This window comes from Archocentrus centrarchus, chromosome 6 (assembly GCF_007364275.1).
Source record: "Archocentrus centrarchus isolate MPI-CPG fArcCen1 chromosome 6, fArcCen1, whole genome shotgun sequence".
NCBI lineage: Eukaryota > Metazoa > Chordata > Actinopteri > Cichliformes > Cichlidae > Archocentrus > Archocentrus centrarchus.
The window spans coordinates 9,650,813-9,666,938 of record NC_044351.1 but is presented as its reverse complement, the minus strand read 5'-3'; the positions used below and the strand labels follow the sequence as shown (position 1 = coordinate 9,666,938).

The window sequence follows — 16,126 nt, the reverse complement described above, 5'->3', positions numbered from 1 at the left end:
ATTTCCAATGTAGCAGATGTTAATATTAACATTTATTCAATTCAGTTCAATTCAAAGGATTGTGAAGCATTAAGAGGTCCTTTGAATAGACATAAGGGGCCAAGCCCAGCTCCTGAAAAACTGTGACTGGAGCTTGTCAAGCTGAGAGGCGGAGATTGATGATCAGCTGCTACACACGGTGCCACTAGCTCTGCTTTCACTGCTCTGAAATCAGTTAAAGTAGTTATTTAAAGTAGTTATAAAATTCTGGGAGTTCTAGTGTTAAGGGTGCTTGAGCACCGCTAATAAGGGTCTATACTCGCCAGTGCATCTGAAAATAATATTTAGACAATATATTTATAATGCTGACATACATAGTACAACACTGACATCAGTGGCTCCTCTCGCTGAGCGGTGCTGCAGCTCTTCTCTCATCACGATGCCAAACACGCAGCGCGGAGTGTCTGACAGCGCGTCATGTGACTTTTCCTCATTGTGCAGAAGAGACGCAGTTCACACAGCAAGAGAGGAAGAGCGACACACGCAGCGAGAGAGGAGAGAAATAAGAGGAAACTACAGGAGAAGAAGACGAGGAATTTTTCACCAACATGGCCTTGCGGGATGAACTGTTAAAGTCCATATGGCACGCGTTTTCAGCGCTGGATGTGGACAAAAGCGGGAAAGTTTCCAAATCTCAGCTGAAGGTAAGCGGCTTAAATTACTTTAGTCATTTAGAGGAACTTTAAAGCGCTGGAAGTTTGAACTTTTGGTATCTTTATTTACTTATTTATTTTAATGCAGAACACGTTTCTTCCTCTTCTTATGTTCGTGGAAACACACACACACACACACACACACACACACACACACACACACACACACACACACACACACACAAGCGGGCTTCTGTTTGGCAACAGCAGCAGAGACGCACCTGTTGACAGTTTGCACATTGATTAAAGAATTCCTCACTATAGTCAGGCCGGTTTCGACTGAAAAACACACGAACGACAGCAGAAGTGGAGCACTAACGTTACCCCAGCAGATATTTAAATATAGGTGTTATTATAGATGAAAGTTATCATTAACTTATTTAAAAGCATTAAATACACCATTCACTAGTGGAAGAATCCATTTCAAACCACAGCCAAGTAGATTTTTTTATATTTAAATCTCCTGTAGATAACTGTATATGTAAAGAACACACACACACACACACACACACACACACATTCTTGTGCCAGACAAATATTGCTCATAAATTTGAAGAAAAGAGGAAAAAAAAAACATGATACATATCAGTTTTTATTAAAGCTGCAATCAAACTGAAATGAAAATGGTCATTGCTATTCTGGGGCATGTACAGAGATGGGATATGGGATGGCATCAGCCCCATTGGGTGCCCACCCATTAAAACCAGTGTACCGACCATCCATCATCCAGTTCAGGGTAGGGGTCTATCCCAATTGTCATAGGGTGAGAAGTGAGAGGTACACCAGCCATGTGTGCACCTCTCTACTTCTTACTCATCTACTAATTGGATGGTTGGTGGATTAATCCCTGGCTGCTTCATGCCAAAGTATTCTTGGGCAAGAGAACTCTGAGGTTCTCCCAATGTGTGTGTTTGTGTGTGAATGCTACATAGAAAGCACTTAGATGTAGAAAGTGCTTGTGTGAATGGGTGAATTAGACATGTTGTATAAAGTGCTTTGTGCCCAAGTAGAGTAGAAAAGCGCTGCAGAAGATCCATTTACCCAGGACAGAGTCACTGTGAGGTGACAATGGTAACCACAGAGAACAATGGCTGAATGCAACTCAAGTACTTGAATGTTCTCATAGTATTTTAATGTTATGCTGCTTTCTTTATTTACTCGTATATTTGGATGCAAACATTGCACTTCGCATTCCATACCACTTATTTTAAATGAGTTATTTTTTATTTATGGAACAGTGATATAGGTCATGGTCAGAAGTTTATGTACAGACATCAAGGGCATCAATGTCATGAGTGGGATTTCTTTGAACTGTTCTTTTTCTGGGGTGGAGTGATTTGCACAGCATACATCTTTAATGACTTTAAAAAACAAGAACTGGATGCACAAATTTGTGTTTATTTAGGATTTTCTCTAATCCACACAATTATACATACAATCACATATTTTAATGAGTGGTGCTGAAGGTTATAAAGTGCATTTAACTTGTCACGGCCTATTAACTTCTCATCAGTGATCCTATTGACTAGAACTGGTAGTTTCTCTTTGCCAGCATAAAAACAATTTGTTGGACAGCATGCTGATTGACCAGTACTCAGAACAATTGGAAAGCCCAAGCAACTCATTGAAGCTCAAAGAAGGAGAATTGTAGGTGGCTGTGGCTCAGGAGGTTAAGCAGGTCGTCTACTAATATGGAGGTTGGTGGTTCGATCCCTGGCTGCTCCAGTCTCAAGAGACAAGGACAAGATACTGCTCATCATCATGTTCATCCGAGTGTGAATGTATGTGTGAATGTTGGATAGAAAGCATTTAGGTGTTGAAAAAAGTGCTTGTGTGACTGGGTGAATGAAGATGTGCTTAGAGTAGAAAAGTGCTATTTACCATTTAGATTTACACAACTTGGGAAGGACCCTTGGTACATTTCTAAACAACTGCAGATTTCAAGATCATCAGTTGAAACAATTGTACGATTGAGGGTGCTGACTAAGAAAAAAACCCTCTGCTCCAAAATCAACACCTTCAAGCTCAACTGAAATTTGCAGCTGCCCACATTGACGAGCCAGATGCCTTTTGGAGAAGTTTTATGGTCACACAAGGCAAAAATTGAGCTATCTGGCCACAATGGCAGTATGTTTGAAAGAGTAAAGGTGAGGGTTTCAAACCTAAGAACACTGTGCCAACTGTCAAGCACGGTAGTGGTGGTGGCTGCTTTGCCATCAGTGGTACTGGTACAGTGCACAAAGTGGATGGATTAATGAAGAACGAGGACTACCTCCAAATTCTCCAACTTCACCTCAGCTAGATTGTTGAAACTTGGACACGATTGTTCTGGCAGGACAATGATCCCAAACACGCATCAAAACGGATTTGGGAATCAATAAAGCAAGTTAACATTAAGCTTGTGGAAGGCCTTCCCAAACTTTGCCCTAAACCCTATTTGTGGGCTATGCGTAAAAGTCAGGTCTGTACCAGGAAATCAACCAATTTAAATGAACTCTGTCAGTTCTGGGAAGAAGAGTGATCAGATATCCAGCCAGAATTATGCCAGAAGCTTGTTGATGGCTACCAAACGCACCTGGTTGAGGTGCAACTTGCTAAGGCAGGTGTAACCAATTATTAGTGGGAGTGTAGGTATATATTTGAGCCTGTATGTCTAACCTGTGTGGATTAGAGCAAATCCAAAATAAATTCAAAGGTGTGTATTGAATTCTTGCTTTTTTTTTTAAGCCAGCACAGATGTAGGCAGTACAATTATGTACCACCCCAGCTTATCCCACACCTTTTAAAATTGCAGGTTATTGTATGAGACATTAGGTAAAATAATAAAATAAATAAAATGTTTTCGCCTGTAGTTTCAGATTAGTTATATTTAACTATAATCTTAGTTTGCAAGCTTTTCTCTTACATATCATGCTCCTGTGAGTGCTGAGATAATCTATCAACTCTTGACAAAATGTTAACATGTGGATGATTGTGGCTTAGGGGGTAAAGCACTTCTTCAGATAGAGAATCAATCTTGTGTCTTGATCCTGGGAAGTATAGAAAATAGATAGCGAAAGTAGAAACAGCCAAACCGTCTTAAATTGAGTGTAATGTGTAACTGCTGACTGAAATCTATTTAAAAATATAAGAATCTAAGTTTAATCAAATGTTTTGCAAGTGTTAATCATGTTACATGGACCCTACTACCAGTATTTGCACACCTGTATGCTAAAGGAAAGCATTTCAAAAACACATGGAATTAAGAAGATAAGTGGTAAAGGGAGAGCTTTTAACAAAATCTATAGCCTCCATGTTAAGAATGTCACTTATTGATCCTGAGCTTTAACCAAGCTTCTGTTGTCAGTTTATCTGTATAACAACTAGTAAACATTGTGTTTTCCCCATGATTCCAGGTGCTGTCCCACAACTTATATACAGTACTTAACATTCCACATGACCCGGTGGCACTGGAAGAGCACTTCAAAGATGATGATGAGGGTCCCGTCTCCAACCAAGGATACATGCCGTACCTGAATAAGTTCATTCTGGCTAAGGTCAGTTGGTATTACTGATTTTTTTTTTTTTTTTTTTTTTTTTTTTTTTTCTGGAGAGGGGTGTAGCACAATTAGCTGCACTTTGTCAGCCTAGGAAAGTTACTAAAAAATGAAATTAGAGATGTGCATGCCATTCTTCTGTCACAGATCACTGACAGCACACTGACAAACAATAGGTTCTCTTGCTCTAGAGGAAACAATAATGGCAAGTTTCCAGTCTGCACTGTAACTATTACTTTGCACAGAAAGCGATACAGGCTATCAAAAATGTAACATTAAGTCAGGGCTGTTCCGCCACAGCAAATACTTATGGGCTTCTTATCTTTTTCTATTAAGGAAGAATGTCCTGATCATAGTTGCTGCTTGTTTGGGTGTGACAGCTAAAGTTCTGAGTCCCCGCTCAAGGTTGCAAAAATCTCCCCTGCGAGTAACATTTAAAGGCCCTGTTTGTAGCATTTTTCATGTATTAAATGCTTTTTGTGACCTTATTTTAATGTAACTAAAAAAATAGACTTTCCTCTTCAGTTTCCATTAATTACTATTAGACTGATTTCCTTATGAACCCATTGGATTTCCGATTATAAAATGTGGTCTGATATACTCTGAAGCTAAATCGATTGTATTTTGCTATGGACAGTGTTAGCAATTAAGTAATCTGAGGTTAACCAGCTAGCTGTAACTTAAACAGCATGGTTCTGGTTGGTTTCTTTGTAAGGTTTAATCTGACATAATATGTGCACATAATAAGCTCCAAAAAAAAAAAAAAAGCTAGGTGACCAGCTATTATTATAGAGAATCCTTGTTATTTGCATGACTTACAGGGAGTTTGTGAACAACAAAACAATTTTTTTTAAAAATTGGAATCTTTATCAAAGGCAGTCACAGTTGTACACAGACTTAATTGAGCTGAACTAATGACACGTAAGCAGTTATGCTTTCCCTGTTTTTAGTAGTAAACCACAGTCTAGGCTGTAAAAAGTAAATGAACTGTTGTTACTAACTTGCACAACTTCCTTGGCAATGGAAATCTTAACAGCTTTCTCAGTGGTGACCGTTACTCTTACAAAATGCCTTTTATTAATATTTCTGGTATGTGTGTTTGAATGGCCCACTCAGGTCATACTACTACATTTCATTTGAGTTAAGGCCAGACTTTCAAAGCCTGTTTTCTTCTTTCCCAACGCCTCTGTTCTTAATTTAGATTTGGATCATTGTCCTCTTGCATCATCCCACCTCGTGTAGACTTGCTCTGTAAATTTTCTGTCCACATGTTCTTGCACAAGATGCTACATTTCCCAGTTGTGATGGGGTTTTGTGAGTGTGAGTATTGGGGTTTGTGAGTGCGCTGTATGTGTAGAGTTAAAGCACTGTATGAGTGGTTGATTAGATTGGAAAAGTGTTATATAAATTCCGTTCATTTATAGAATCTGAGCCCTGAGATAGCAAAGCAGTGTCAAACCATGATGCTCCCTCCACCATGCTTAACAACAGGAATGGTATTTTTTTGGGGGGCATTGTTGTGGAACATCTTAGTTGGGCTTTGTTTGCAGAACCATTCTTAATCACTATTTGTCTTATAGTAAACACAGTTGACAGATATTAATTCCAGATTTCGAAAGGTGTTTGACCCACGTTAACCTCTTTGGGTGATCTTTGCAGGACATTCTCTCCTATTGTGAGTAGCATCAGATGAATCTTCTGAGTTTGTAGAAAATTTGCCTTACTGCAGATTCCAACATTCTGTGAAAGTTGTGATCAATGTATGATTCATACAAATAAGTTGTTCTTGATACGAGTAGACTTTTTCAGTAACTCGATATATCTCTCCAAATACTTCTAGCCTCTTTAATGGGAAACCCTGATTCCAGGTAGCTTTTGGAGAAGGGGTTACCCAGTAAAGTTGGAGTTTAGATCTTAATACTACCTAGATGCAGTGGGATGACCTGACTCTTATGACAAAACATCCCAGAAATATCAATGCATTTAAAAAAGGTTTCTGGGAGGAATGGTTCCAAGTTCTCATTGTTGTGGTGCAAGTCTCTACAGAACACACATTATGGAGGTCATTGAAGCTAAGTATGGTTCTATTAGTTACTAAACGCAAAAGCTGAAAGACTCTTTCCAGCCTGGATTGTGATTGATTACTCTGTGTGTTAAAGACTCCAAGCATACAGCTGTTTGCCTGTAACTGTTGTTCACTTGAACATCAGACAACACCATCATCATCATGTTTAAATGTAATTAACTGTATTAAAGTCATATTTAGTGATGCAGAAAATTAGATTTCAGGACACTGTGGTGGCACCCCTATTTACTTTTTCCACTACAAAGATCCATTGATTGACACAGTGCATTTGTAGCTACATTGTGCTGATGTCATTCTACTGTATCCATTGTATTGCTCCCACACAGCAACACAAAACATTATTGAACACTGAGGCAGCTCACTCTGTCATGTCATAATGGGGTCACAAGATAAATGGAGCGTTTGCAATTGTTTAGCTAGACACCATGACAAGAGAAAATGCTTGTCCCTTTGTGATGTCATAAGCAGCAGTGAGCTCTAGTGGAATTCCTTTGGATTGTTTGGAATTCTTGTTGCCACGATTAAAGGTTCTGGAACTCTGTTGTGTTACTGAACATTCCAGGGGCCTATTCCAGAAAGCAGGTTTTGCTAATAACTCCGAGTTTGTTAACCCTAAAATGAGGGAAACTCGGGTTTTTTTCAGTTCCAGAAAGAGAGCTAACTCCAACTCTGAGTCAGTTACCGAGGTAACAGACTCTGTGAACCTAACCTGCTCGCTGGCAGGTTTTATCCAAAAAACTCTGAGTATCTCTCTGACTCCTCCCCTCCTGCCGCACCTGAACCACCAGTCTGACACTCCGATTCATTTCGTCATTCATAAAGACTCTGCAAAGCGATCAGTGGAGCGAATTCATCTGCAGACGTTTATGTTTCTACAAGCACTGAAATCCCAGTTAGACGTTAGTTCGTTATTTTTTTTTTTTTTTTTTTTTTTTTTTAGCCTGTCATGTCTGGTAGATCTTGCAAGCAGAACTGTGATCTGAATGCGTTGTTGTGCCAAACATATTTGCTATTTCAAGATGAGCTCTATAGGTTCTCAATAGGCTCTTCTTGTTGATGTTTTAACCCTTTATTTTATTTATCTGAGTTATTTTTCCACATACTATGTAACAGCCAGAGCTGACAGGCTGAAGAAGAGGAAAATAAAGAGAAGAAAAAGGGAGAGAGAAAGGGAGCAAAAAAAAAAAAAAAAAAAAGGGGAAAGAGCACAAGTCTATTAATCAGATACTTCATCACTTTAACATATAAAAAAATACTATCAATACTTGCAAAAATAAATTTGTGTGTGAAAAACAAAACTAACAAAGCATGTTACGCACACCAACAATTTTGTTGAGTTGTGATTGAGTGGGCGTTTGTGTCTGTGTCATGTTTGTGTCTGTGTCATGGAACGTACTTACCAATGAGGGCAAAACGCTGCAGCTCCACCCATCAGAAGCCAGAGGCAGGTACGGAAAGCCCCCGGAACCCCAGGCCACCAGCAGCCCACCAAGAGCCAGGAAGACCCCCGGCCACTCAGTCCAAAGACAACCGCACACCTACCCCAGCAGACGGGAGAGGGTGGTCTCAGACGGAGCCCCCCCAGTCGAGGAGCGAGGGCTCCAGGGAACCCAAGGCGATGAGAAGCCAGCCCCCCCCCAGCGGCCAGCCCCCTGCACTGGCCGGCGGCAGGGCTCCCGGGCCCACGGCACCCAAGGACCGCCCGACCCTCCACAGAGCCCCCCCCCACGCCGAAGAAGCCAACGCAGCCCCGCACCGCACCCCCAAGGGGGGCAGGCCAGTACCCACGCCAGAACACCCAGCCCCACCCAGGAACCCCGAGGCACCCCCATCCCAGGGGGGTAGGGGGGAGGAGGCAACCAGCAAGGAGTGGCCAGGAGGCAAGGCACAAGGCCCAGACCCAGGTCCAGCCATACATACAAACACACCCAGACACCCGTGTACACATTTATACACAGATACTCATACATGCCCATACATACTTACCCACACACAGATATGCCATACATACACATTCACTCACCCACCCATACTCACGGAGACGGTGACAAATACACAAAGACACACATTCATCCATAGCTACCCACCCTCTGAAGGCGGGGCAAGTGGAAACCACCCCAGGGCCAACAGCGACCCCAGGACGCCACCAGCCCGGTCCCCAAGGAACCACCCGACCCCTACCCCGGGCGAGACGCAAGAAATCGGGGTGTAAGATGACCCATCCACCCCTCCTCCTCCCCAACTTGTAGGTCTATGTGTTAATGTTTGTGAGTGAATGAGGTGTATAGGGTGCAGTTAAAATTGAGGGGACAGTTATGCCACAAGCGCCAACTGTTGGTCGTCAGCGCTTGCCCACACTGCCCCCCCAAAACCCTCCATGTCTAAAGTGCAAATAAAATTTGGAGACAGACAGTGACGAGGATCCGAGTGGGGCCGCCTCAGCGGCCCATCTCATCAACCTCTGAGTAACATGCCTGCCCCAAAGGTCCTATGTGTATCAGGGTGTAAGTGTGTATGTGTTGTGAGTTATAATGACTAAAGTGCAATTAAAACGGAGAGGCAAGTGGTGGTGCAGCTCTCCACGTGGCCTCTCCATCCTACATCTGTGAGTGATGTGTATTCTGTGTGTGTGTGTGTGTGTGTTTGTGTATGGGGAGGGGGAGGGGGGGGGGCATATGACCAGGAAAAATCCTGGAAGAAGAGAGCCAGCTGTCCGCTGGCTCAATAGGCACCCCGACCTCCCACACCCCAGCACAGGGCAGGGGGAGGTGAGCCCGGGGCCGCGGTGACAGCATCCCGGAGCACTGCAGCACCCGAGGTTGGCGCCCTCGCCCCCACCGCAGAGGGCGGCCCGCTCCTCCTAGATGCCCATTCACTCAACAATAGACACAAACAGGCGACAGGACATAGTTCGTTATTTTTGTACGTAACATGAAGCTTTTACAGTCGTTCGCTCGTCAACAGGCTGTAAGGACAGAGACAGCGATGATGTCGCGGATTTATAATGAGCGCAGCTGTCAGACTGTCAGTCAGTTCCTCTGAAACATTTACTGTAGTAACTGTAGCATCACTGTTACATTACACTGATCACTATGAAGCTTTAGACACAGAACACACTTTGGATGGAAAAATGTCCGGATCCTGGAGATGATGTGAATGTTTGAGTGAAGATGAGGCTGAAATAGTTGAAGACTTGAAAACTGAACTAAATGGATTTAAAGTGACTTAAATGATGTCATTTTGAAGGTTACGTTGTCTGAAATTCAGTGTGAGAATTTCCACATATTTTCCACTGAAAATCACCAAAATCGGTGATCATAGGCTCTATAACGGATCCGCAAACTGTGTCCGAGTCCACCCGCGCAGCAGGAGGATCCAAATGGATCAGGATCACGGATTCAGATGCGATAAGGCCCAGATCCAGTTCAGGCTCCAGTTATTTTGTAGCTCATCCAGCCTGGATCTGTTCATAATGGTTTCATCTTCCCGACACAATCTGCATTCTTTAATTAAAATGCCTCATCCTCCCAAAATGCACTGAATGTTAAAACGTATAAAGCTGAGGCATTTATCATAGCATGTTTGCCTTTACTGGTAAAACTTTACATTCATTACAGACTTGGAAAGCTGCTCTGAATGTTTTCAGCTAAATATGAAACTATGACTGAACTCTGACCTTTAACAGTAACTCAGTGAAACATCTCTGCTGTGGCTGTCAGAGAGCTGTCATCTATCTGCTGAACTTAGATCAGATTAAAATGGTTAAACTGGAAACATTAAAGCAGTTTTTCTGCAAATCTCATTTTTATCCAGTAATGGCAGAAATAATGAAATCCTCAGTTAATTAAATGCATAAAGTGAGGTTGCTATTCCATCAATAGATTCCATTTTTACTGTACAATTATTTAAACAAATAACCATAAACTGAACTGTCATAAACTGAGCTGTCATAAACTGCAGCAAAAACAGTTATTAAGTAACAAACTGACCTGAAGTCAGCTCCCCCCGGGGTCTGCTGCTGTCTCAGTCTCTAACAGGTCGGTCAGTAAACTCAGTCTGAGCTGTTTCTCCACATTTTTATCTTCACTTTCTGTCTCCTGCAGTTTGTCCGTCAGGCTGAGTAACTAGATTTTATAAATCAAATGTAAAATTAGGATTCAGCTTCATCTGATGGAGATTCAAGTTGTGTAAATGATGACAGCAGACATTATAAAAGAAATTATATTTTTTATAACAAACTTTTATTCTGTCCATGATGATGACAGAGTGGGTCAGGCTGATTAAAGTGACTCATCATGCTCCACACTGACACGTGCGATCCTCCATCCACCGGATTAAAATGGAGGCTCCGCTCTTTCTTTCCCCGTTGCCATGGTGAATCCTGGTATCAGTGCTCCATTGATGATGGCTTTCTTTCCTTACTCACGCACACGCTAAATCAGGGTGATCATACTCAGAATTGATTGAACTAACCCTGATCAGCTGTTCTGGAACGGGAAACTCTGAGTTGCCGATCTCAGAGTTGATCAACTCAGAGTAGGTTTATAAACTCAGTTTGTTGAACATGCTTCCTGGAATAGGCCCCTGGATGCCTTATACCCGACTCTATTGATGATTATTTATTTTAATTATATGTAGCCCAGCAGTTTTTGGGTGATCTGATTGTTGTTTTGAAATGTATTCAGTGCTGTTTTGTTTTTCCATGCATTTTTGTGTCGTAAAAATGACTTGATTATGAAAATAGTTGATGAGTTGATTCAGCTGGAGTTCTGCTAGATGAAATCTTGGATTAACACTACGTTACTCTTCCTGCTCTTGATGGTGGTGTAAATGACTGTTTTATTGTGCCTGATGTGGTTTATTTCCTTATGTGAATGATAAAACTGCTAAATTACACATGGTCCTCAGAGAGTGCATTAAGTAGATATTTCTGGATATCAAGCATACTGGCAGCTGGTGTTGTGTAGTTAAGATGTACTCATGAGTGTTGCTGAAACAATTTAACCACAGATGATTAGTAAGTTTTTTTTTTTTGTTTTTTTTTGTGTGTGTGTGTGTGTGTGCGCGCGTGCACGCGTTTTCTGACAGCAACAGTCAGCAACTTGTGAGCAACTTGGAATTTCCTCTTGGTTTTCAAAGTTACCTCATAAGTTCCTCATTGTTCCTTTCATCAGGAGATGATTGAACAAAAGTTGTTTAACATGTTTAACAGTGCTCATTGCAACTGTAGTGTTTGTGATGAAGCATTCATTTAATATACAGCTCCATCACACTTAAGTAGCTTTCATGATGGATAAAACCTCTTATTTCACGATAATGTTATATTTCAGCATTTTCCTGCTTCTGGGGATGAAACATTCAACCTCAAATTTGTATTACTGCACTATTTAATCCGTTGGAAATACTTGTGGTGTTTTGAGAATTTTATACAAATTTTCCTCAAATCAGGTTTCAATCTTTGAAAGATTTGTGTATTCAAGTTCAATTTGGCAGCATTTAGAATTAGTGACTCCTTATTTGTTTGTGACAAGAGTGGCATTCTTTCAAGAAAATGTAAATGCTGAATTTAGTTTGAGGAACAGAGACATGACGTCACAGGCAGACACACACACACACACTTCTATGTACTTTTCCACACACAACCATCCCACCCATGCATTGAGGGGGAGAATTGGGGTGTTGGTCAAAGCATTCAACTTCACTCACTCCTGAGGAAACTCCACCCTGTCACACAAGGAAACTGTATGTATGGTGTGTGTGTGTGTGTGTGTGTGTGTGTGTGTGTGTGTGTGTGTGTGTGTGTGTGTGTGTGTGTGTGTGTGTGTGTGTGTTGGAACCAGGAGAACAAGCATCTTGTTTTACAAATGAACACAGTTGCTAGTCAGGAAAAAGTGTGTGTGTGTGTGTGTCTACATTTATACTGCAGACAGGAAGTACAGATAAAGGCAGTCTGTACATCATCTTCACCAACTCACTCTAACAGTGCAGCAGAGAATAAAAGGCAGACCTGTAACATTTTCTCTTGTGCGAATACAGAAACGTGTGTGTGTGTGTGTGTGTGTGGCATATGTCCATGCGATGTGATTGTTGAGCTCTGTTGCATGACACTAAAACACTTTCCTCTGCTGATTTGCCAGAAAAGAGAGGTGATGTTGAAGCTCAGGACTGAGCACTTTGTAGTGTGATGGAGTGTTGCACTCCACAGAAACAAGTGATGTTTTGTGAGGCTGAAACATTTATGTGTGTATGTTAAAAAGAGAGACAAATAATGTTCGTTGTTCTAAGTCAAGTTGTCCGATGTGATGACTACTCTTGTTACAATAGTTCTCTACTGTCAGGAAAATCCAGACTCTTCATTTAGTCTTGTGTATCAGCTTCAGCATTTTTAGCATAATCAGGTGGGTGTGTAAGGCACAGTGTTTCCTTGCTCAGCTGCAGACTGCCTATAAGACATTTGGGACTTTGTGCTAAAGTGACTGAAAGAGATCAACTTAATTTCAAATTCATACTGAAACCTCACATTTATTAGGTACAGCAGAAATTTAAAATGCATTCATGCATATAAGGACTGTTTGAGCTATAGGTTAAGAGCTTAAGAGGCCAATTTGTCTTCAGAAACCTTAAAAAAATAAAATAAGGTTCCCTTTAATTTTGCCCAAGTTATAAGACCTCGAAGTACAGTAGAGGTGGCAGGTCACCTTATTATTTTTTTTTTTCCCCCAAGGTTTTTGATTTTTCATAACTTCAATACAGGAGCAAGCCCTATGAGAGGTCACTCAAATGTGACGTTGATCCAGCAAGACAGTAAAGAACCCAGAGCCACAGCTTTGATCCAGTTGATCAAACCAAGCTGAAAAACACAACATTGTCCAGTTTAGCATTATTACTGTGACAATATCAAAAGTGCTACAAGTTAACACCAAGTGGCCGATACCTATGATGGTGCATATTACTTTGAAAACGTTCTGGATGTTGAGAATGAAGAGATCCGTTCTTTTTTGGTTTTTTTTGTTGTTGTTTTTTTTTTGTTTGTTTGTTTTTTTTTCTTCTTCTTCTTTTGTTTTGGTTTTCTTGGTAACGTAGAAAACACAAGTACAGGAACCAGGATTACAGGTTGTTGCCATTGTTCAGTCTGAGAACCAAAGAAGGACGACTCTCACAAACTAATGGAAGAACTCAACACTTGAGTAGAATAATTATTGAAATATTCTCAAACAAGCCTTGAAGAAAATTGGTTACTATACTTATTTTAAAAACAAGCCAACAGACAGCAAAAAAAGAAAAAAAAAAAAGTTCACCAACCCAGAGACTGAGCCAGAACTGACCTCAGTGGTGCTGCAATTTAAGTTGCTTCCGGTAGCTTAAATTGCAGTTTACAGCTGTGGTTATTAAAACTGTAGTTGTTGTCACTTGCAGGCAATACAGAAGTGTGAGGATGTAGTGTGGACTCTCAGTGTTGGATCTTTTCACAGCTAGTATGGACAGATAACTGGTTTCTTTGCACATGTGGACATAGATGTTTTATTTAGAAATGTGAATCCACTCTCCTACCATCACCAGACTGCTTCCATCCATATATTTTTTTTCTATTTTCAGAAGGGCTCAAATACTTATTTATTAAGACAAAGTTTTCACCTCAATCATGTCAGAAGAACTGCAGTAATCTGTGGTTTTTCTGCAGAAATAAGATGCTCTCACTTTGAGTTGAGATTTGGTGAACTTTGCCGTGCTAATTCACAGCAACCACAGACTATACAAGCAGGGGAACGGTATACAGACAGACCCGAGCCCTACAGTAACTTGAAGCTGTATACATTTGGATATCTGCTGATCGGAGACCTCTCAGTCTTCAAACTGATTTTTGGAAGCATGAAAAAATTTTACTCTAGTGTATTATCATTCTTTTAATCAGGATATTGATGCCAGATACCTTTAGTGAGCCACCCTAACAACACCTGTTTTTGTGCTCTGGACCATTTAAAAACTCTGCCAGTTTCCTCCTTTCAAATGACTTGACTTGACTTTCATATCATAATGTGATTCAGCTGCTCCTGTCACTGGTGTGGATCTCATTTCCCTGCAAGTCTTTAATTAAAAAGCTGACAGTCCTGTCGAACTGGTGATGAGCTTGTTATCATCTTACACTTAATTCCAGTCTGACTCCATTTGTTACACTTCGCTGCCATTCCTGTGTGGGATAAGGCTGAAGTTGAGATCCTGAATCCCAATGAACATGCGGCAGTGGGGATGAATTGCTTACAAGGGTCTCACTGTTTTGAAGTGCAGATAATGCAAGTGAGCTTGAACAGGAGGAGAAAAGACAGCGAGAACCAGCTAGCTAAGAACAAAAAGAAAAACAAGACAAGCATGAAACAAAGAAACTCTTTCACAACAAAACCTGCTTTCACAACTTCCTCTCTGCCCCCCTTCTCATCTGTTGAGCTCCAGACTGCTTAATTGTTCAAGTTTGATGCACATTCAGCTGCCTGAAAACATCATCCTGAGAGACTCATGCTACTGATTAACATCAGAAGGCACTGTTTTAAGTCAGACTTACTGTCAGAACCATCAGCAGATGACAAAATATTTATGATGGGAAGAGCCTTTTTACACCAGCATGCCATTGTTTTTGTTTTTTACTCCACCGAGAATCTATTTTTAGCCTTAAACAGTTGTGTTACAGGAAGCTATTAAAGACTATAGTTTCAGCTTCATGAACAAACAGCAGCCTTAATAATCTCAGCTGTAACTGATCCCAGCAGTAACAAATGTAGGTCCACAGTTCAACACAATGATCCATCTGAACACGTACAGAGAACCAGCAGGATTAATGTCACATTACCCAAAACATTTAATCTGTGTATCAGAAGAAAATGAGAATATGTATCTTGCTTATTTATTTTCGCTGGCTCCATTTATTTATTTTAAATAAACCTTTTAAAATTAGGTACAGCATATTATCATCATGACACATGGTTGACATGGTGTCAGATGACCCCTCCTAACATTTTTTTGGGTCATAATTGTGGGCAGTGAAATGACTGTTCTACTAAAACATCCACTGCAGTGTATCCACTTTACTGTGGTCCATCCCTCAGTTTGTCTTTAACAGACATGCAGTTCACAAGTCAAGCTGCAAGTCTGACAGGTGTCTGTCAGCAGAACATTAAATGTCACCACAAATGATTTATAGTTTCTCTTCACAAAGTTCACCTCGTAGTTATGTGGTTTCAGTTGTATTATGTGCATTTTTCCCCAGTGAATGGAGTTTACTCACTCATAGAATAAACATTATTTTTTGTTCCATGTTGGCTTAAAGACTGGATTTGAGATATTTGAGGTGTGGTAAATTATGACCCATCTAATGGTAGTTAAATTTATTATAGTGGCCCTAAAGTGCAAAATTCCTTGTTTTCGGTCATATCTTTTGCAGAAGGGGATGCTCACGTTAAACACGGCCAAAGTTCCAAAGATGAGGTCAGTGCATGTACCGGTAATCCCTGCGAGCCTAAGGTTCAGTCTTTAGACTGCTCTAAAAGTCCAGTTTCATGTCATGACATCATGGAGAGGGGGTATCTCTGCTGGTGGGAGAGGCTACCATGCAGAGGCCAATTAAAAGAAATTTGGCTTTAATTCTGGATGGCCTTAAAGGGAGATGGGCTAAAATGGCTTGTTTTGGACAGGATAAACTGATGGGCTGCACCAAGCCTAGAATAAGGTAAAAGGGAATTATTTTGAATTATGAATCATGCAAAGCTGCTATTCTCTCTATTCTATTACAGTCCAAGAGTAAAAGTATGATCTGGAAATTA

The 16,126-nt window shown here is 40.9% G+C and overlaps 1 protein-coding gene across 1 annotated transcript in view; it reads left to right on the top strand.

Annotated features, from left to right (window-relative positions):
* Positions 1-501: 501 nt before the first annotated feature.
* Positions 502-16,126, top strand: part of swap70b (switching B cell complex subunit SWAP70b) — a 42,669-nt gene continuing 27,044 nt past the window's right edge. The window contains 2 exon segments of the mRNA XM_030731842.1: positions 502-683; positions 4,088-4,228. Of these exon segments, the coding sequence (XP_030587702.1) occupies positions 588-683; positions 4,088-4,228 (237 nt within the window). The 5' untranslated portion in view covers positions 502-587.